General features: G+C 49.0%; 1 protein-coding gene across 8 annotated transcripts in view; it reads left to right on the top strand.

Annotated features, from left to right (window-relative positions):
- The window catches only part of RIPOR2 (RHO family interacting cell polarization regulator 2), a 231,425-nt gene that overhangs the window by 179,573 nt on the left and 28,433 nt on the right, over window positions 1–23,419 (top strand). For 6 of the 8 annotated variants that reach the window (XR_006217459.1, XM_042985592.1, XM_042985593.1 and 3 more), the window contains 7 exons: window positions 52–201; window positions 3,893–3,956; window positions 11,991–12,034; window positions 13,796–13,921; window positions 14,172–14,320; window positions 15,832–15,961; window positions 21,662–22,339. Coding sequence is in view for 7 of the 8 variants with exons in the window: in XM_042985592.1 (XP_042841526.1) it covers window positions 52–201; window positions 3,893–3,956; window positions 11,991–12,034; window positions 13,796–13,921; window positions 14,172–14,320; window positions 15,832–15,961; window positions 21,662–22,339 (1,341 nt within the window). In the remaining variant the exon portion in view is untranslated. Of the gene's footprint in view, window positions 1–51; window positions 202–3,892; window positions 3,957–11,990; window positions 12,035–13,795; window positions 13,922–14,171; window positions 14,321–15,831; window positions 15,962–16,329; window positions 16,480–21,661; window positions 22,349–23,419 lie in introns of all 8 variants that reach the window. The other 2 variants (XM_042985596.1, XM_042985597.1) reach the window with 2 other exon arrangements.

Genomic DNA, 23,419 nt, shown 5'->3' on the forward strand with positions numbered 1-23,419 from the left:
AGTGAGATGAAATGTTTACATCCCTTGTGTGCCCTCTTGTGATTCTGACAGGTGGACGAACTCTACGAAGCTTACTGTATCCAAAGACGCCTCCAAGACGGTGCCAGCAAAATGAAGCAAGCCTTCGCAGCCTCCCCGGCCAGTAGAGCTGCCCGGGAGAGTCTGTCCGAGATCAGTCGCAGCTACAGGGAGTACACGGAGGTACGCGCAGGTCTTCTCAGCAGCTTGAGTCCCCCCCAGGCCCCCCACCCCGGGATTGTCAGAATCGCTGGTCACCGCCAGCAACAAGGGGAGCGGCAGCCTCTGGCCCCATGCTACTCTTCAGGGAGATGTTTTACTGTTGGCCTCTCTCGCGTTGGTTTGAGGCTGTCCGTGGAATTATTTAAGATGACTGCTGGGTAGTTTGCCCAGTTGTATTTTTGTTCAGAGTCTTCATTAGACCCCGCAGCCTTTATTGGCTTTTCTCAGTCCCCGAACATCGTCTGTCAGACACCCATTTCCTAGTGCCTTGGAACATGCTTGCTCACAAGCTTGTAAAACCCTAAGACTGTAGATTCTACGAAGCCATTCGCTCTTGTGTGCTCGTGCTGCCTTGTACTCTTTGCACACGTAGGCTGCAAACGCTTGTCGGAAATTTCAGTGAATGCTCAAGTCAGCCGCGATGCCCTGGTTTTTGACATTTAAGTGCGCTTCCAAATTTTCTAGCGTGTGGTCGAATCTGGCTTTATTCCTGGAAGTCGAACAGACCCGGTGGGTAAGATGGCTTCCCTGGATGTTGGGTATCGCTAAGCCTCCTGCCCAGGATTATTTTATTGTAAGGAAGTTCCCTTCTATCTTAAAGGAGGCAAGATAAAGAACCCTGAGCAGAAGTGTGCTCTCCTGGCTTCTGTCTCTGAGGCTCAAACATATGACACAGGGAGATCTTCAGTCCTCCTGGGGTCACCTGATACCAAGTGTCTTTGATGAAAGCTGAATTATTAAAGCAGCTTGTCTCACTAGCCCGTGAGTCTGCTCACCGATCGAATTCCATGAATGAAGTCATCAGCCCCATGAGGGTCTGCTGGACAGTTCCCAGAGCGGAGCGTCTGTCACAGCCCTGCGGCGGGAGGGACCTCACGGGTCACTTTGTATGGCCATTCAAGCTGTGCCTCTGGTCGGAACCGTTAGTCCCTTTCCGTGGTCTGAAATGGGCTTCTTTACCCATGTTCCCCTTTCAGAACAACGCTTTTTAAATGCATGAAATAAAATACAAAGAATCCAGGAATTCAAAAGAAACCAATTATCCTGAAACAGATATTTCAATATTAGCCATCCAGTTGTCAAAATACCTTAAAAAGCAAAATATTTTGATTATCATGCTATGCTTTGGTTCTGCCGCTTTATTAGCACATCAACGTTAAGTTATAAGATCTAGCAGTGTCTCTACTTGTTTGAAGTTATAAGATTTTAAAGCAGCAAAAAGTATAAATGATTTTTCAAGGTACCTAGAACAAATGATGTGACCAGGAACATGCCTGTGATTTCTGTCCGTGTCAGAGTCACAGGTACTGGTCATACTGCTGGGGCTTCCTTTCTACATTTGTGACACTTCAACACGATAAGTTTCAATTAGAGGTTGGGAAACAGCGGAGGGTTTCTTTTCCTCGTCCAAGTTGGTGAACCCAGGGGTTGAGGATCTCTGGCTTAGAAGTAGCCCAGCCCTGGTTCATGAGACCACCTTTCTCCGTATTCATGACATCAAAAGAGCAGTTATAGAGGTCATTCAGAGTCCACGAGCAGATAACGGACCGGCAGGAGCTTCCTGTCCTGGAACATTTGCTAGCCGTTTTGGAAGCACCTGCCCTTGGTCAAGTGCCAAAACATGGCATCACAGTCTGCTCGCAAATTCAAAGATGTAGATTACAATTTCAGCAAGAGGGACTTCTGCCTTAGAGAAGAAAGTGTCGGATTTCTGCAGGGCCCTACCTCACTTGACATCAGGTGGGTTTGTGTCTTCCCAGAACTGCAAAGCCAGGATTTGATAGCAAAGAATGTTTAGGGCAAGAAGGCTCTGGATGCTTCCGCAGGTGCAGCCATGTTCATCAGTCGCTGCACAGGTGAGATGGAAGCAAATCCTGTCCACAGAGGTCTTCAGCCGCTAGACTAGCTGGCCCCAAGGTTTTTTTGAGGACACTGGTGCCAATCCTGGCTTGCATGATAACATCACTGGCCTTTTTGGAGAGTGTGACGTGTTCTTTCACAGAAACGCACGATGCTCTAAGAAAAGAGGTTTATAATACCGAGGGTTTGCTTTCAAAGCTTTCGAGCAGCACAGAGCTCAGACTTCAGGAAGTTTCCCCCAGGTTTGCGAAGCTGTTTCAGGCACTAAGAGCTTACAAGGGGAAAGACAATGCCATTCTCTTTGCGTCCCATTCAGGCACCAGTTCAGAAGAGTGATCTTTTGGGGCAGAACAAAGGAACAAGTAGGAGAAGCAGTTGCCTTACAGATCAGTCCTGAAGTCCTCAGCAAACAAAATGTAAAGGGAGCCATCCCTGTCAGCACCCTGGGCTGGCCCTCCCCACCCCCACCCTCCCTCCCATCATGGAGGCTGACTGCTGAGGGGGAAGCCTGCAGGTGCCCCCGCCTGGTGGAGGGGGCGGGCATGGGCACCGCTGCTTCCTGCAGCCGAGGTGGTCTCCGGAGCTTAAGCTGGTCGACCTGCAGAGGGGCCCCGTGGGGAGAGCCCCCCCGCCAGGGTGCTTTTCCTTTTCTGATCTCCAGTGGCTCTGTTTGGGTCATCAGATACTGAGGAGGCAGGGTGGGGGCAATGACGGGTCTAACCACACGCTGAGATAGTGTCCCTTCTTCTGCCTTCAGTGTCCCCTCAACTCCAGAGTCAGCAGAGGACTCTCGTCACACCCAGGAATCACTTCCGGGCACCTCAGGAGCCCCGCGTCACTCATAGAGCACAGTGCTATTTTTGGCCCCCCCCCTTTTCATTAAGAAAAATTCCCAATCGACAGAACAGTCAAGACTAGCGTAATAAACACCATCTACCTTTACGGAGGTTGACCAGTTGGTAACAGTTTGCCCCGTTTGCTTTCCTTCTCTCACATAGGCCCAATTTTTTCTTTTTCTTTTCTTTTTTTTTTCTTGTTGAGTCATTTGACAGTCAGTAGTAGACATTATGACACTTTACAGTAAGTATTTCAGCGCCGATCCCATAATGGCAACCCGTGTAATCTGTGTATCCCTTGCACAAACACACAGCATTGTCACAAGTAAGAAAATTAATCCACTCAACAGAGTTATCAAAGAGCGTGTGCATTTTCAGACGTCCCCTATTTGGTCCAGTAATGTCTTTTCTGTCTTAGTTTATTGTCCTTCAAATCAGGATGCAATGAAAGTCAACAGGTCGCATCTGGTTGTTATGTCTCTTTAGCCTCTTTTGTCTAGAACTTCTTCCCCCCACCCCCCAACATTGACCTTACATAGAATCCCGGCCAGTTCTTCCAGCATGTCATGTTCTAGATTTGTCTGTCCATGGCATAATTTGATGACATAACTGATGTGCCATCTGAAGGCAACACAGCAAGGCTTCTGTTGCAGTAGGTCCCGGAGTCAGCAACGTAACGGCCTTGATCTTCTCCATTTAGGAGAAGACTGCTTTCCTGCTTATCTAGCATCCCAGTCCTCGTTGTTGCGCATGGAAATAATTGAACTTGTTCTGGGCTCTGAATTTCCCGTGCACCATTTTGTCGAGCAGGCTTCTCCGGCAGTGCTGGAGACTTCCAGGAGTCTCCTGGAATCCAAGCACTAGTTACTTGTTTGCAGCCGAGAGAACGTCGTGCGGCTTGAGCTGTTGTGGGAGAGAAGCCTAGGTCTGATGCCACTCTTTTGTACTGTCCACAGAACATGTGTGCCATTGAAGCAGAGCTGGAGAATCTGCTGGGGGAGTTCTCCATCAAGATGAAAGGTACTCGGGGCGCCTGGGGGGCTCAGTCAGTTACGTGTCTGACTCTTGATCTCAACTCAGGTCATGATCTCACGGTTCATGGGTTCGAGTCCCGTGTCAGGCTCAGTGCTGATAGCAGAGATTGCTTGGGATTCTGTGTCTCCCTCTCTCTCTGCCCCTCCCCTGGTCACGCTCTGTCTGTCTCTCTCTCTCTCTCTCTCTCTCTCTCTCAAAATAAATAAATAAACTAAAAAAAAAAGATGAAAGGTATTTTTCCCCCACAGAGAGTCAGGAGCCATCTCCACAGACAGAGCTCACACTATTTTTATTTTTCTTGCAAAGGCACTGTGCCGCCACCTTTACCCCTCCGCATTTATGTTAATGTATTGATGTTCCAGAACCTTCTGGTCCTAAGACTTGCCTGCATCCTTGAATCTTTATTATGGCAGAATCTCAGACATACACAAAAGTGAAGAGAATTTACAGCGAGCCCCATATCACCTAGATTTAATAATTAGTAAGATTTTGCCACATTTGCTTCATTTGGTTTTTTCCTTTGATGATGTATAGCCCAGATATGAGTCTGCCTGTATATATTTCAATATGCATCCCTTAAAGAATAGGGACATCTTGGGGTGCCTTGGTGGCTCGGTCGGTTAAGCATCCGACTTGAGCTCAGGTCATGATCTCATGGTCCGTGAGTTCGAGCCCCATGTTGGGCTCTGTGCCGACAGCTCAGCGCCTGGAGCCTGCTTCCGATTCTGTGTCTCCCTCTCTCTCTGCTCCTCCCCCACTCATGCTCTGTCTCTCTCTGTCTCTCAAAAATAAATAAAAACGTAAAAAAAATTTTTTTTAAAAAAGAATAGGGACATCTTCTCCCATAACCACAATGCCTAGTATTATCATGTCTAATGAAACGAACATGCCTTTGTTATTAATCTGTTCCCTGATCCAAGTTTCCCAGTTGTCTCAAAAATGCTTTGTATGGTTGGTATGTTGCCATCGGGATCCACATGAGGTCCAGGCATCGTAAGTGGTCATTCGGTGTCTCTCTTAGGCTTGCTATCACCTAACACAGACCCTTCCCATTTTCTTCCTACCGTCGACTTGGCATAGAAACCGTTGTATAGAGTATCCCACACCTCGATTTGTCTTCTGGCTTCTCTGTGGGGTCATTTCAGTTACTCCTTTGCACTCATGTTTTCTGTAAACTACCCACCGGTTACTTCCTTTTATTCATCTCTAGTGTTAAACCCACAGAGGTCTCTGCGTTTTCCTCTTTTTCCCAGTGCGTCTGTGGTGTTTGCTCTGGAAAGTTCCAACCTAGAAGCATGATGGGGTTATATTTGTAGCGCGGCATCTTCAGAACAAACAAGGCGTGCCCGCTGTAGCAGATGGAGCATCGCCCGGGCCTCGCCGGCAGGGCTCTCAGATCAGCAGCGGCAAATCCGTTGAGTCTTGAGTTTGGGCCCATTGACTGCAGCCTCGAGGGCTGGGCGCAGGCGGTTCCGGTCCTCGGGTTTCGTCGGCAGCCTGATCCCTGGCTTGTTGCTAATGGGAACTTAATCACCCTCTTGCCTACTTTTTGCAGTGAAGGGAGTAGAGAAGGGGTACTTTTTCAAGTGTTCAACAGGAGACTTTCGTTTTGGAATCTGTCATTTAAGTCTGCAGGGCACTGTTTGTGTCCAACACCAGGCCCCCCCGTGACAGCACGAGAGCCGCTCTGCATGTTTATCGCTAGAGTAACAGTGACCTTGACCTTCAGTGTCTGCAACGGCTGCATTCTTCTCTTGGGCAGGCCTGAGAGTGAACTGGTTTGGGATTTGGTGTTAAACCTCAACACCGGCGGTACCACCGAGGTGGGGCATCCGTGCCCTTTCAGTTTTCCGTTTCTTGTCTTCATGTTGGCTCCTCACGAGAGTCAGAGGTTCCAGAACCGCTCAGGCCCTGCCCCAGACCCAGCAAGTCGGTGGGGGGGGGGGGGGGTGGCAAGATTTTTTAAGACTCTCAGGATGGTTTCAGCAGCAGCCTGATTCTGGAAGACAGTTGCCCTGAATCAGTGTTTAGCAGCAAGCACTTCCCTCTCCTTTCCCTCGATGCTCGGTCACCATCTGTGCAGACTAGTCTGTCTCTCGCTGAGAGAAACTCGGGCAGCACATCTTCCCGCTGTTCCTACTGGGGGTCCCAGGTTTCCCCTATTTCTGGTGCTCACGGCTCTCCAGGGCACCCATCATTGGTGAGGTGATAACTCCCCCCATTTTATTGGCAGGAAGTGGGCATTCAGTGACTTGTCCTAGTACTCGCTAAGTTGGAGTCAAACTTGACACTGAATTCCAGGCCTCTCCCAGTCCCATGCTCAGTCCCATATGAGGAGGACTGCAGTTTAAGAGAGCAAAGCAGACGCTATAAACTGTGGCTCAGAGCATGGCCTTTCACTTCCCTAATCTGACATGAAAACTCAGAAACTACAACTAGGAAGCCTTTCAAGGGTAACACCGGCACGGAAATCTTCCTTTCTTTTGATAAAGGGAAGCGTCCTCACACTGCCGAGAAGTCTTATGTCTTTACCATCAGCTACTTTCTTATCTGTTATTCCTTCTGGTAAAACATAACTACCCCAACAAACATATTGACATAAACTGAGGATATTTCATAATATTTTCAGACCTGGTAACCCGACTTCCTCCTGCCACACCCTTCCACACTTCCCTTTTTGCCCCACCCAACGTGAAGAAAACAACCATTTTGGGTGTGTGTGTGTGTGTGTGGCAGTGGGGGTGTGGCTGGATCGATGATAAAAACAACTGATCAAACACTTAGGGAGCCCCTGCTTTTGGCCACGCCCTACACTGCCTCCCGATGCGTGGCCCCAGGTGTGAGTTCCACACATCCACTGGAGAAGATGGAGGTGTGAGCCAGAGGTATGAGCCAGCGTGTTCTCATTCAGTGGAACGAATCACCTGCTGGACCAGTGGGGAGGCTGGATTATCTCAGAAGCCTGGGAAGGCGGGGGGAGAAGGGTGCCACTCACCTGTCTTGGGGGACGGAAGCAGGGAGGAAGGAGGAAGGCTCCCCAGTGTCACCTCTGAACACGAATGAGAGGGACTGCTCTGGGCACGTGAACAGCAAGGCAATGGCGTTCACCAAAGAGGGAAAAGCATGTGGAAAATGACAGGTGGGCCGGCAGGGCTGAGCCGCTTCCCGGAAGAAGAGTTACGGACGTGCGTTGGGACTGGATCTTAAAGCACCTTGAATGTCAGGTTGAAGAGGGCGCGTCTTGTTAACCAGGACGGTGACGAAAAGACGTGGGCTCTTGGGGAACAGTAGCTCCCGCAGCGATTGTTCCAGTGACCCTCCAGGGGGTGTGTGTCCCCACGCCTACACCTGCCCGTCCAGCTTGCAGGGCGGGTCAGGCCTCAGCAGAGGGGAGAACTCCCTGTGAGCTAGTAAATCTGCATTATTTATACCTGGTCAATAAATCAGGAAGGCCTGTAGCAGAGCTCCTGGCTGGCCAGCTGCTTGGCTCTTCGCCTCGGAGTAGAAAGTGTGACTTCCTTAGCTTCGTAACTACTCCACCAGGTGCTAAACTTTGTTCACAGTGTCATGAATACCCGGCCACCCTTTTCCCTGTGTATATGCGTCAACACGTGTGATCTTTTTTATCTCTGGAGCGGAAGATCATCATAGAACTAGAAAACGTGGGGAGCATTGTTCTGGCAGATAAGTCTCTGAGCAAAGGAAGGAAAGGTGAGCGGCTGCCTAGTCTAGTGTCTGGGCCTTCCAAATGGGGTGCAGAAGCCCGTTCAATCCGTAGTAGGTTTTACAGTAAAACAGCCAAAGGTAGCGGAGGATGCACCATAGAAATAAAAGTCCCCTACCCCCACCCATCCCTGGATGCTAGCCCCCAGTGGTCCTTAGAGAGGCCGAAATGAAAGCTTTCTAGACCGTGCAACGGTAATCACAAAACCACTGAGAAAGCATAAAGATTTCCCCAACTGTGAAAATCCCAGCAAGCCCCCAGCCGGGCCTCAGAGACCTCAGGCTGTAACTACAATTGGCCTGCTGTTGGTTTTAATTCTGCAGCCAGTACGGTGATTGGCTTACGGGAGCAGAGGGCGGGACCTGGTTTTTGCCTGCCTGTTGCCAATTGGCTACATTATGGTTGTAATCAGGGTCTCAGTGTGATAGCGCCACAAGCGATTTCAAGAAATTTTGCTTTAATAACATGGGCTCATAAGCTCAAAAACATCAGTACCAAGTACCTTTCTCCCATTAGACAAGTTCTTCAGATATGAAATTCCCGGTAATTTTGAAAAGGGGAAAAAAAAACCTTCAAAGGATTTTTCCCTTTACATACCTTGTCAGTTTTGGGGTTTTTGTTTTTTAACCAGGCTTCTGGTGTATTTGCACAGGTAAGCCTGCAGCGGATGAAACCTGCACTAATTTGCACAGGTTTTAAAGGGCACTTTGGATTTTCTTAGAATCAGCACATCTGCCCTATCCTGATTTGTAAAAACCAGTCAATTGTGCTTTTTTTCCCCTAAGTATTAAAAAAAAAAAAAAAAAAAAGACTAATCCTCCAGAAAATGACTAGGGAAAATTGACTTTTTAAATTCTGCTCTTATTTCAGTAAATCTTTTTAAAGTGGCTTGTAATGTTCTAGTTATTGGCAAAGTCCTAAGTGGCCTGGCTCGGTGGGGAAGGAGGCAGAAGGAGGTGGTGAGTTGCTGCCATCTACTGACAGACAGTGGTAACAGCGGGTGCTTTTTTTAAGCCTAAATGGACCTTCCCTATCCTCTTGACTGTGGCCGTGCCTCTTGCACCCGGGAGAGGCGGTCATTCATTCCAGTCTCACAGCTTAACGGGGCCATTCAAAGAAGGCAAGATCCACTGTGTGATACCATCGCGGTCATCTTTACACGGGTAAAACCATACTTACCCTCACATAAAATCAATTAGGAACTCAAAGGTCGTAAACAGCAGCTAGAGGAGACTGGGCCACCAAGGGGTCCGTTGGCCGTATGGACGCCCTGTGTGCGAAGGCAGCTGCGAGTCCCAGGGCCGCTCTCATACCAGCCATTCAAAATTATCTCCTCTCCGGCTGCCTCTACGAAAAGAGCAGGATTGTTCTCGAATCAGTTTTAAATTTTTTAAATGGTACCTTCTAATTTTTTTTAACATTGGCAAATATACCCAAAATTTTTAAGTCATAATGTCATCCCTCTATCCAGTGCTGACCTTTGTAAAAATTGTCATGAATATCCAAACAGCCTGTTCTCCGCATATATGCTGCCCGCCAACCAACATACGTGATCTTTTTTATGTCTTTTTTCTTATAAACACATGATATTTGAAAAAAAATCCAATAAAAATCACTACTGAATGCCAAACGTTTAATTTTCCTCTTAATCCCACCTTACCAGAGACCATTATTTTTAATATTTATATTAATTATTGTAACATAATTCATACATAATAATTAATAATAGCTTGTTAAAGATAGCTAAACATTTGTACTGAATTTTTTTTAATTGAAGTATAGTTGACACTCAATATTATATTAGTTTCAGGTGTGCAACGTAGTGATTCCACAGGTTTATGTGTTCTGCTGTGTCCACCGTGACTGTAGGTACCGTTCTTCCCTATACAGCACTGTTACAATACCATTGACTATATTCCCTACGCTGTGCTTTATATCCCCATGACTTATTCCATAACTGGAAGCTTGTACCTCCCACTCTCCCCTTCACCCACTTGGCCCATCCCCCCACCTGCCTCCCCTCTGGAACCCATCAGTTTGTTCTCTGTAGTTATGGGTCTGCTTCTGCTTCTCGTTTATTTTGTTGGTTTTGTTTTTAGATTCCACATATAAATGGAATCATACGGTATTTGTCTTCCTCAGCCTGACCGATTTCACTTAGCCTCATGCCCTCCAGGTCCATCCATGTTGTCACAAATGGCAAGATCTCGTCCTTTTTTTATGGCTCTGTAGTATTCCATTGTGTGTAAGCATTTGTAGTGAATTCTGGACTGGAGGGTTTTTTTCATAAAATTATATTGGTGCTTTTCATTAGAAAATGAGAAAATAAAATTGCCCATTCTTATTAAATTTGTTTCATTCCTTCATTAAAACTGTGTCTTCGGGTCCCTATTAGGGTAAGGGACTTTGCTTTGTGGTTGGCATGGAAGCAGAGCCAGGATTACTGATAAGCCCCTATTGATGAGTTTAGTCCCTACATTTATTGAGCACGTGTGATGTGCGTCTCTCCCTCCCCACGACTATATTTGTGCTTGACACGCAGTAGGCGTTCCGGAAATATTGATGCGTGAATACAGGCCACTCCCTTTGCCCAGAAGTGCCCGCTTACCCATGCCCTCATTTGCCTGTGGTGAAATTCTGTTGTTCAAATACTACCTTCCTCCAAGAAACTAGCCTGCATTAAATGAGATAGAGTTTCTTGTTGAATTACGCCTAAGTAACACATTCTTACAAAAATTCAAAATATAGAAAAACATCTCCTTTTACTACCTCTCCATTGCTGTCCCCCTGTCTGATGTGCGTCGATTTGCTACCTTTTCATATAGATAACATCTTTTAAATGAACCATGTATGGCACATGCTCAATAGATAGTATGACCTGGGGCACCTGGGTGGCTCAGTCGGGTGACCTTCCAACTCCTGGTTTTGGCTCAGGTCATGATCTCACGATTTGTAGGAGTTCAAGCCCCACATCGGGCTCTGCACTGATGGCACAAAGCCTACTTGGGATTCTGTCTCTCCTCTCTGCCTGCCCCTCCCCTGCTTGTGCGCTCACGCTCTCTCTCTCTCTCTCTCTCTCTCTCTCTCTCAAAATAAATAAATAAACTATAAATAAATAATGAATGAATGAATGAATGAATAGTATGACCCCATTCCTGAATATATAATCATTACTATGCATTAGGCACGTACTATGGACCAGAGGCCATCGATTGTCTTTACAAATAGCTCTCTGAGGTGGAGATTGTGACCTCCCCACCCTTTTAGAGGTGATGAAATTGGAGTTGATACCTAGAGTAGGCTCTCTGGTAAATAAAACAGAAGTCACCTTCTGCTTTAACCCCTCTTACTGCCTCGGGTCCTTGTCTGTTTCATCCCTGTGGACTTTAATCACATTTTATTCTACTTTCTGGGTATCGGTGACCTCTCTCTTAATTTCCAGATCATTACCCCAATGCACAGATCCCCCCCCACGGAGTCTCAATGAATATCTACAGAAAGAAAGAGACTGATTAAATTCAGGGTCCCTGAGATGTCCCACGACAGTGGCCTGACATGATTTGTTCTTGCTGCTACATCAGAGATGGGGCTGGATCTCAAGTTGAGCAGATCCAGCCGGGGGAGGACGTGCTGATGGCATGATCGAAGGGAAGCCCCCTCTCCACATGGGGAGAGTGGGTTGTTGTCATCTGGTTGGTTGTTTTCGTTTTCTTAATTACTGCCTTTGTATAGATGATAATCTATAACACACTAGATGGTGCATTATGCCGTCTAGTTGTCCTTATCGTAATTATCTCTCTATTATTATGCTGGGTAGATAGGAATAGGAAAACACAGGAATGAGTGAACTGGGGAGAGGCAAGGGGGACAGACTAAGCCCATGGAATCTTTACCCAAGTGAGAGGCACTTATCAGAAATCACCAATCTTTGGGACAGAAGGAAAAACAAGACAGCAGTTTATTTTCATGGGAATATTTTGGGTAAATAAATGAATGTATCTTTCTGATCCTAATTCTCCAGTCCTGGAAGCTGGGTGGACTTCTAATTGGCCAAAGGTTCATAGGGTTCTAGTCCCTGTCGAGCAGCCTTCTTTGCCCCAGAAAGCACCATCTTTGGTTAACCCGGCCAGGAATGTTCTCTGCAGCGGTGATAGATGGGATTCTCAGCTGTCCCCTCATCCCCTCGGGTGGTCCCTCAAAACTATTCCATGAGCTTTCTGGTTTATTAACGTTCCAGTGTAGGTTTGTGAAAGGGAGTCTATGCCGCACCTCATGTCTCTGTTGCATGCTTACAGGTCTGGCTGGTTTTGCTCGCCTCTGTCCTGGAGATCAGTATGAAGTAAGTATCGTGTCCATCTGCGTGCTGGAATTGGGGATTTGAGGGACAGGAGTCAGCTGCCATTATTTGGTTTCTTACATTGCCCTTTTTTTTTCCTTTTACATTTGTTTATTTGGGGGGAAAATGAAGCCCCAGTGAGAACGTTTGGAGGTGAAGACCCCCACATACTCTTCATCCAGACACCAATTTTTTTTTAATATGAAATTTATTATCAAATTGGTTTCCATACAACACCCAGTGCTCATCCCAACAGGTGCCCTCCTCCATACCCCTCACCCACCCTCCCCTCCCTCCCACCCCCATCAACCCTCAGTTTGTTCTCAGTTTTTAAGAGTCTCTTATGGTTTGGCTCTCTCCCTCTCTAACTTTTTTTTCCCCTTCCCCTCCCCCATGGGTTTCCGTTAAGTTTCTCAGGATCCACATAAGAGTGAAAACATATGGTATCTGTCTTTCTCTGTATGACTTGTTTCACTTAGCATATCACTCTCCAGTTCCATCCACGTTGCTACAAAAGGCCATATTTCATTCTTTCTCATTGCCAAGTAGTATTGTATTGTGTATATAAACCACAACTTCTTTATCCATTCTTCAGTTGATGGACATTTAGGCTCTTTCCATAATTTGGCTATTGTTGAGAGTGCTGCTATAAACATTGGGGTACAAGTGCCCCTATGCATCAGTACTCCTGTATCCCTTGGGTAAATTCCTAGCAGTGCTATTGCTGGGTCATAGGGTAGATCTATTTTTGCAGACACCAATTTTTAACATAATGTCACATTTGCCTTATTATTACTACTATGATCGTTATTTTGCTGAACCGTTTTAGACCAAAGCACAGGCATAGTGACCTTTTGCCCCATAATTATTTTCCCCAAAATGGAAGAACATGCATTCCTATCAGGATCGTGCAACTCTCAACGCAGCTAACTTAACATTGGCATTTGCCATACGGTCCATATTCGTATTTTCCCCAGTCCCAATGTTGTACTTGAAAGCAGCCTTTTCTCCTGATGCAAGAGCCAGTCCGGGATCATGAGTGCTCGTAAATATCACGGACTAAAGAACACTAGTATCTAGACCTTTGTTTATAAAGATACACTCCAGAAAGTAAAAAAGGCTTTTCTCTTTTCCCCTCTTTAAAAGAGAACTTCCCTAATTGAATCATCTAACTGTCTTCTCCAAAACCCTCTATGATCATCCTTGGGGCGGGTGTGAGGGAAGGGTATCTTCCCCTAAACGGTAAAGCTGTCTGAGCAAAGAGAGTGGAGACCCTATCCCTGGGGTCTGTCGGATTTCAAAATCTTTGTCCAGTTCTGCCTCCCTCATCCAGGAGGAGGAGGAGGTCTTTTTTCGTGCTTCTGGCTGCTGAGTAGATTTTAGCTGATGGTTTCTCCTCCCGCTCACGGAGCTGGGGGGTCCAACGGCTAATGTACTGAAGCATTGTATTCTCCCAGGAGAAGGATCTGGTCACCGTGACCATGGTAACAAGGAGATACGGGTTGACCTTTTACAAAGAGGGCCCCCCACCCCCTCTGCCTGGCGGAGCAGACCTTGCTCCCTCTTAAAAGCCTCTTCCCCACTCACCATCTGCCCCTCCGCCCAGACCCCAGGGAATTGGAAAGACCCACAAGAAGGGGGTGGGCGAGGAGGACGGAAGAGGGGGGAGCAGCAGCTGATTTATTCCCTTGCCGTGTATCTCGGAGTGTGGGTGGCAAGTCGGGCGAGGCCCCTGGAACCCGAGGTTTGGTGTCTTCTCCCCAGATTTTCATGAAGTACGGCCGACAGAGGTGGAAACTGAAAGGCAGAATAGAAGCCAACGGCAAGCAGAGCTGGGATGGAGAGGAGGTCGTGTTCCTGCCCCTGATCGTCGGATTCATTTCCATCAAGGTTCAGTATCGTCATTGTCATATCCTGGTGCACGGATGGGTGACCCCGTCAGTGGGGACCTTTGTTCGTGACTTCCGCCCGCGGCCCCTCCGCCTTGCAGACTCCCCTCTGCACCCCGAGTCTGCCGTGAAGACCGCGGCTCTCGCCCAGAGCGGGCCAAGCAGAACAGGGGAAAGCGTCCCTGCCATTTGTCCAGCACCCCCCTCCCCTGCCCCCCGACGTAAGGCCGTCCCTGTCCCTCTCTCACCAGGTCACGGAACTCAAAGGGCTCGCCACTCACCTCCTGGTCGGCAGTGTGACCTGCGAGACCAAAGAGCTGTTTGCCGCCCGACCTCAGGTGGTGGCGGTTGACATCAATGACCTTGGCACCATCAAACTGAGCCTGGAGATCAGCTGGTAGTAAGTGGTCCTTTTCAGTTTTGCCACGTCACAAATACGTGCTGCAGACCAGTGCTGTTCAGAGGGTGGCACGGGGACCATCAGCATCCCCAGGGGGGCTTGTCACAGAAGGAGACTCTCGGTTTCCACCGAGACCTGTGTCAGAACCTCGCGGGCCCGAGGCTCTGCTCGGCCGGCTCAGCAGGTGACGTTTGCACATTGTCAGCTCCATAAGCTGGAGAAGCCTCTGTCTTACCAGTCTGCCCCTCTCCTACTTCCTGCTTGAAAATTGTTTATTCTGCTGCCTTCCCTCCTTCTCAACCTTTCAATGTATATAAAGAAACATAGCTCTGGGGCGCCTGGGTGGCTCACATCATGATTTCGCAGTTCACGCGTTCGAGCCCCGCGTCGGGCTCTGTGCTGACAGCTCAGAGCCTGGAGCCTGCTTCGGGATTCTGTGTCTCCCTCTCTCTCTCTCTGCCCCTCTCCCACTCGTGCTCTGCCTCTCTCTGTCTCTGAAAAATAAGTAAACATTAAAAAATTAAAAAAAAAACATAAATACAGCTCTTAAGCTAATTTGGAAGAAAAATAACTGTCCAAAGGAGATATTTCACCCTTGGAAAAAATCCCGATTCTCTCTATAATGTCTTCATTGCCTGTCCGTCTTTATCTCATGTGCCGTATGCTGCTCTGGGAAACTTCTCGGCATCTTTCACACTCTACTGAAATAGAAAATTGCCAGAGAGCAAGAGATACCTTTTGTCAGAGCAGTGAACTTAAAGGTGGTTTTCTGAAGTCACCTCATGAGAAAGGTCGTAAGCCATTAAACACTGGTTGCCCACGACATTTGACACTGTGCCCCTGGTATATTTCCATGCAAGCATGACGTGCGGGGCACCGATATTCAGGGTCCTCTTCCCGACATAGAGGGTGAGGTATGGAAGCAGCACGGACCCTGTTGTCTTGTCCATGAACCCCTGTGGGCACCTTTTGCCCGGCCTCCCTCCACGTCAGCTGTAGTCATCGGTGTGGCAAAGGCAAGATCGTTTGTCTTGCCGGATGAACCAGATGGCATGATGATAAACAGGGTGACGGTGGACAGACTGTCCCGCACGCAACAGGCTCTGTGTTGACAGAAACGAACAGGAGTCTACGTTCATTTTCTTTAGAACAATCACGTTACTCTCCTGTAGTGCCAACATAAAGCTCAAAGAATCTTTACAGACTGACATCTTGTACTGGACAAGCATTAATACGTTTCCATGTCTAACATTAACCAAGAAATAGATTTATCTAATGGCTGGGTGTATAGGTGAATTGCACTTAATGCCATGATGATAACCTTGGCCCCTGGAGGGGTCTGGACTCAGTCTTCTCCACTTTGTTTTATCTTGGTTTATCGCCCGCCCGGCCAGCCCAGTTCCCACTTTTTTGAGTTTACTTTAGTATAATGAGGTGTCTTCTCGGCCTGCAGTCCAGGGGTTAGAGGCGACCTAACAAACGTGCGTTCACGGGGACCTGTTGTGTTGCAGCCCCTTTGACGTGGAGGACATGGCCCCGTCCTCGGGCGCCGGGAGCAAGGCCGCAGCCCTGCAGAGGAGAATGTCCATGTACAGCCAGGGGACCCCGGAGACGCCCACCCTGAAGGACCACTCCTTTTTCGTAAGTTCACGGTGATCTGGGGAGGAGGCGCGTTGAACCCGAGGTGGGGCTGGCACCCAGTATGTGAAACGCTTGACACGGCATTAGGGGTTCTCGGTAACTCCTGATAATGCTCCAAGATGCCCTTGGCCATCTGCACACGGCGGTGGTAGACCGCCCCCTGCCGTCTTTCCTCTCCCCTCACCCCCCCTTTACTGATCGCACTGATAACACGCAGACTTTTCTGAAGACTCTCTGAGCTCAGCCTTTTAGAGTGAGGGGGTCCACAGCGGCCTCCTAGTTCTAATCAGAAACGCGGGCTCGAAAGCTAACGAGACACGGGAACCAATGCTTTCCGCTAACTGCGCGTCTTGCTTTGACTTCCCAAGCGGTGGCTGCGCCCTCCAGCAGACAAGCCGCGGCGGCTGTCTGTCTTGAGTGCCTGGCAGGACACTTTCTTGGCCAAGCTGCACTGCAGCCGCTCCCTCAGTGACCTGCCCTCCCTCCGGCTGAGACCCAAGGCCGGGCTAGAGTTTTATGTGAGTGCGGGTGGCCTGCCCGCTGGGAAGTGCTTGCCGTGGGGGCTGGTGGCACGTGTGCTGTGGTCTGTCCGTTTTTCCCGCTTCTCTGTCGCGCTCGCGGGGCGACGGTTACAGCCGTCCTGTCCCTGGGGCGGGAAATTGGGTCACGCATGCGCCTCTGTCCGCCAGGTGGTTGTCCCTGTCTTTGGCGAGCCCCGCTTTTGTGCTGTGGTTTTTCTCCGCTGGGGCAAAGATATCCATGGTAACAAGATCTTCATCTTTTAAAAATACAATTACACTTGCGGTCAAAGACGTTCCTTCCCGAGTCCAACTAGTCTATCACCGGTAACAGTCTCTAGGCCTTTCGGCATTCAGATGCACTTAGCATTTGAGTAACCTCAAAAACTGGCATTCGAGGAGGTCAAAAGGATGCGTACCAATTTTATGAGAGCCTTTTTTATTTAAAGAGGTTCTTAGCCTTGGTTTATGGTAGTGTTTGTTAATTTTTGCTGCCTTAGCAAAAGAAACTCTTTCATTTGTAGCCAGGAATGCAACAGGTGACCTACATTGTATGTGGTAGACGTTAGGTCACAAGAGAGGACACACGTACACACACACACGTACGCGTGTACGTGGAATATTCTGCTCTTTACGAACATATAGAAGTCATCCTTGGGGGCGGGGGGGAGTCATCTTTGAATGTCCAGAAAGGAAAGGACTAAAAAGTTTTCTGGTTAATGATCATAACAATTGCATCTAATTCGTTGAATTACAAATCCCAGGTGACAAGGACCAGACTAAAGTAGTGGAGTTTCCGAGGAAAACGGAAAGATCGTGTAAGGAAAATGTGCCTGAACACATGGACCCAAAAACGACATAGCAGATACAATTGTATACGTAACCACGGATATCACGTGTATATCCATGTTCGCCTGCTTTAAGTTGTGGAGGGAGTTGGTAGAGATCTTAATAGCATAATTTAAACAAGAGTTTGATGGCTTCCTATAGCCTTTTGGATAAAGGCAGACGCCTCAGAGCGGCTCTTCCTCAGCCCGGCTTTCCACGCCTGCCATTGACCGCTCTTCGTCCTCTGCCTGAGCCCCTTGACCTCCCCACCGCTCTCCAACCCCACCACACCCTTCGCGAGCTGCCATATTTGCGCACACAGCGTTCCTTCTCGAATGCACTCCCTCCTCCTCGCCTCCGCCCCCCCAGGGCTGAGCTCTGGGACCCCCTGTTCCCCAGGCGGCAGCCATCCCCGTGCGGGGGTCCTGCCTTGTTGTGTCACGCCTCAGTTATCGCACACGCGCTCGTACTGTCGTGTGCCCGTTTACAGGCTCCCCTTGGCACACCGGGAGTCCCCTTGAGCAGAGCACCTCGGCTTCGTCTAACTCAACCTTGGCCACTCGTGTAGGTGCGCGTTGGGTTTGGGAACATGAGGCCCGAGAGAAACGGCTGGTGAGGACTTCGGAATTTCCGCAAGAATCCTGATGGAGCAACCCCCTGCCTCAGCCAGTGCCTCCCTCGTCCCCCAGTGCGGCCAGGGCCCCGGGGGTTCTGTGAGATGCCTGAGGGATCCCCTCGGAGGAAGTCCAGGGGGTAGCCCTTTTCCAATCCTACCAGAAGCTCCCCCTTTGTCTCTCCTAGAGGGGTAAGGTGCGGGGCGGGGGGGGCAGACGGAGGGCAGAGGACACCGAAGGAGACAAGCCCCAGAGCCCACGGGGCCCACCTGCTGCTTCGCGGCTCCTGGGGGGGTTCCCAGAACTCCGCCCACTCCCGCCCCTGCACCCCCAGGACCCTGAGCAGCACGCTCGGGGACCATGCACGGAAGAAAACGTTCTTTAGAGGCAAAACTGAGCTGCAGAGGTTCCTGGAGTGCCCCAGTGACACAGCTCACCCTGTGGTTAACCAGATGAGAATAGGAAGTTTGGGTTGAACTGACTGCACGTGCTGGGATCTGGCGGCCCCAGCCCAGCAGCGAGGGGACCAGAGACACGGCTGGGGAGGACAGGGGCTCCCTTTCCGTCCGCTCCCATTTCACTGGCTGGAACGTTTTGTTTCCCAGAACTATGATGGTAATTCCTTGCTTTATATGGAATGAGGCATGAGCGTGGTACTTACCATTTACCTAGAATATCAAATCCAGAACCCAGGAGAAATTATCCATTTTGAAAGAGCTGGTCTCAAATACCCAGAAAACTTTTTCCACGGAGCAGCATTTGGTACCGAGACCCTGCACGGACCGCAACGTGGGGAAAACTGACTTAGAAATCATTTTAATGCCCGCATAAAGGAATTATCTTGGTTACCTGGATATTTGGAACCTCTCCCCCTTCTGAGCTCTGCTTCATGGATCACAGAGTGTACTTGACCCAGCCCGGGTGGGCTCGACAAGAGGACTCGCTGTTTCTAGACACAGCTCTGGCTGTGCAATCGCGGGAGATGTTCAAGTTTATTAGTCTCCCGTTTTTACAGAAGCTATGCCAGTGTATTTCTGGCCTCGGTTATTTGTGGCATGGTTACCAAATTAATAGAACATTTTCAAGGGCTTGGATTTGTGGGTAGAGATTCTTTTAAAATAATCTATGAGAATTGAAGCAGAACAAAGCATCCCGTCTTTTGAGTGAAATAGCATGAATGTTGTCAAGTCTTTTAAGATAAATGCCTCCCCCCCAAAATTGGTAGCATTATTCATAAGTACAGCTGCCAAATATTGTGAGATCCTGCGTTTTAGGAAACAGGCTCGCTTGTCTCCCCTCCCCCACCCTTTTCTTTTGAAAATGTTAAACCCAAGAATAGCATAATGAACTTTCACCTAGATTCAACACCAGAAGTCCTTTCTAAGAGCTTTGTTTTCTCTTGCCACACAACACAACCACACACACACACAACCACACACAACCCCCCCCACACACACACACATACAACCACACACAAGTCACACATACACACAACCACGCACACACACAACCACACACACATACAACCACACGCAAATCACACATACACACAACCACACACACATACAACCACACACGTACAGCCACACACAAAACCACACACACATACAACCACACACACGCACATACAACCACACACACACAACCACACACACATACAACCACACGCAAATCACACATACACACAACCACACACACATACAACCACACACGTACAGCCACACACAAAACCACACACACATACAACCACACACAAGTCACACACACAACCATGCACACGCAATACACCCACACACAACCACACACACACACAACCACACACAACCACACACACACACAACCACACACGCACAACCACACATGCACAACCACACACACACACAACCACACGCAAATCACACATACACACAACCACACACATACAACCACACACAAGTCACACACACAACCACACACACGCACATACAACCACACACACACAACCACACACACACACAACCACACACACAACCACACACATACAGCCACATACAAATACACAACCCCACACACACACACAACCACACAACCACACACAAATACACAACCACACACACACAACCACACGTATACAATCACACACACAACCATACACATACACACAACCACACACACATACACACACTACCACACATACACATACACATACAACCACACATAACCACACACACACAAACCACAAACATACACACATACTACCACACACACAACCACACACACACGCACAACCACACACACAACCACACACACATAAAACCACACACAAGTCACACATACACACAACCACGCACACGCACATACAACCAAACATACGCAACCACACATACACACAACCACACACACTACAACCACACACATACCACCACACACACAACCACGTACACATACAACCACACACATACAGCCACATACAAATACACAACCACACACACACAGCCACACACACAAACCACACACACATGCAACCACACACAAATACACAACCACACATATATAACCACACACATACACACAACCACACACATATTCACACACTGCCACACACACACATATACACATACAACCACACATAACCACACACAACACAAACCACAAACATGCACACATACTACCACACACACGCACAACCACACTCACAACCACACACACACACAACCACACACACACACCACACACACACCACACGCAAATCACACATACACACAACCACACACACATACAACCACACACGTACAGCCACATACAAATACACAACCACACACACACAAACCACACATACACAACCACACACACACACACACCCCACACGCAAATCACACATGCACACAACCACACACACATACAACCACACACATACAGCCACATACAAATACACAACCACACACACACAAACCACACATACACAACCACACACACACCACACACACACACACCACACGCAAATCACACATACACACAACCACACACACACACAACCACATACAAATACACAACCACACACACACAAACCACACAACCACACACACACACAACCACACACATACCACCACACACACAACCACACACACAGCCACACACATACAGCCACATACAAATACACACCCACACACACACAGCCGCACACACAAACCACACACACATACAACCACACACAAATACACAACCACACATATATAACCACACACATACACACAACCACACACACATTCACACACTGCCACACACACACATATACACATACAACCACACATAACCACATACAACACAAACCACAAACATACACACATACTACCACACACACAACCACACACACACGCACAACCACACACACACACACACACGCACAATCAACAAATGAAACATTAATATCATGAAAGTGCCGGTTGTTTATTTTAATGATCTCGTATCTTGTCTGCACACAAACCACACCAAGCATATAATTTGTATTTAAAAATAATGGTGTCAGGGCTCCCGGGGGCTCAGTCGGTTCAGCGTCTGACTCAGGTCACGCTCTCACACACGGTTCACGAGTTCGAGCCCCGCGTCGGGCTCTGTGCCGACAGCTCAGAGCCTGGAGCCTGCTTCGGATTCTGTCTCCCTCTCTCTCTGCCCCTCCCCTGCTCACTCCCTGACTCTTTCTCTCAAAAATAAAGAAACATTAAAAATTTTTTAAATAATAACGAGACGCCTTTTATCCACAGTCTAATCTACCCGATGACGTCTTTGAAAACGGCAAGGCCGCTGAGGAGAAAACGCCACTGTCTCTCAGCTTCGGTGACCTGCCCAACGAGGACTGCGCCCTCACCCCGGACGCAGCGGGCTCTCTCTCCGGCGCGGGTGCGGCAAACCCCGAAATCACCATCACCCCCGCAGAGCTGAGCCCCAGCGGCCCGTCCTCCCACAACGAGGGCACGGAAGACTCCGGCTCAGCATCTTCCAGAAACTCCTCGCGAGAGGGCCGGGAGGCCAAGCCGCCCCCGGAGGAGCCCCCAGCCGGGCCCAGGAGCCCCCCGGAGCGCCGAGCGGCGGCAGGTGCCGGGCCGGAGCGCCTGTTCCTGGAGAAGGAGGTGGCCGAGGCGCTCCTGCGGGAGTCCGACGAGGCGTCCGAGCTCAAGCCGGTCGAACTGGACGCTTTTGAAGGAAACCTCACGAAGCAGCTGGTGAAGAGGCTGACCTCGGCCGAGGCGCCCGCGGCCGCGGACAGGCTGCTCTCCGAGGGCTCGGTCAGCGGAGAATCCGAAGGCTGTCGATCCTTCCTGGACGGAAGCTTGGAGGATGCCTTCAGCGGGCTTTTCCTTGCGCTGGAGCCCCACAAGGAGCAGTATAAGGAGTTTCAGGATCTGAACCAAGAAGTCAAGCATTTGGATGATATTCTAAAAGTAAGTACCGTTTCAGGGAAACCAGACTAGGTTTGGAGAGAGGCGTCTGAGGCCAGCTTCTGCGCAAAGTTGCGTATCTATCTTTCCCTGACCGATAGATAACCATCCTTTGGCGCTGACCTTTCCACCCCGGTAGCACGGGTTAAGTTTCGTTTTTCCTCACAACAGATCGACGTACCTAAGACGATCAGGAGTTAAATTAAACAGCTCTGAGGAGTGGCTGAGCCCCTTCGGTCCCAGAGTTAGTCACTGTAAACCCATGTGATGTGATGTGATGTGATGTGAAACGGAGGCATTTTGATGATCATAATGTCACTGGGATGCTACTGGATAGGATCCCTTCCTGACTGATCAAGACTTAGGCAGGGGTGGAGCCATGGGTCTCTCCCCTCCGCACCCCCCCTCCCCCGCCACAGGCCTCCCCGCCAGCCCCAGGCACTGCCTCCAAAGAGTCCCTTCTCCAGACTCGTCCCAACCAGTGAGTCGGAATCTGAGATAGATCCAGCACCAATCGTCATCTGCTGTGTTCTAGAAGCCAGGGACCCCCAAGTCCGCCAGAGATGTCCTTCTCAACCCTGTTCCTGATCAGACAGCTCAGTGTGGACGTGGTGGGAGCGGAGAGCAAGAGGGATGATCTCCGCACAGGCGGGGGTTCCTAATGATGGGATCATTGTTGCTACACCGGAATGTATGTTTCTACCGGGCATACAGATTAAACTTTTGAAAACACGGCACAAGAAGACAGGACCTGATTTTGTCCCGAATCCCACACCACTTCTGTGTCTTTTGCTACTCTAAGGTTGCCACACAGGAAAGAAATCGGGTCCTTTTCCAGGAAACAGCAATTCTTTGGTGACCTGTGCTGTAAAATAGGCTTGAAAATAAGGTGCCAGTGGAGAGCCGAGATTCCACCCACAGAAGGCTGTTGTGTCCCTTGGAATGACTGTTTTTGAGATGTGGTCTTCTCAGTGGCCTGTGGGAAGTACATTTCCACACATTTCCAAGGCTTCTCTGACTCTCTTAGCCTTCTCAGTCGTGCTCCCCTAGCTTGGAGGGGGATTTGTCCCCAGGGCAGATGAG

This window comes from Panthera tigris, chromosome B2 (genome assembly GCF_018350195.1).
Source record: "Panthera tigris isolate Pti1 chromosome B2, P.tigris_Pti1_mat1.1, whole genome shotgun sequence".
Lineage (NCBI taxonomy): Eukaryota > Metazoa > Chordata > Mammalia > Carnivora > Felidae > Panthera > Panthera tigris.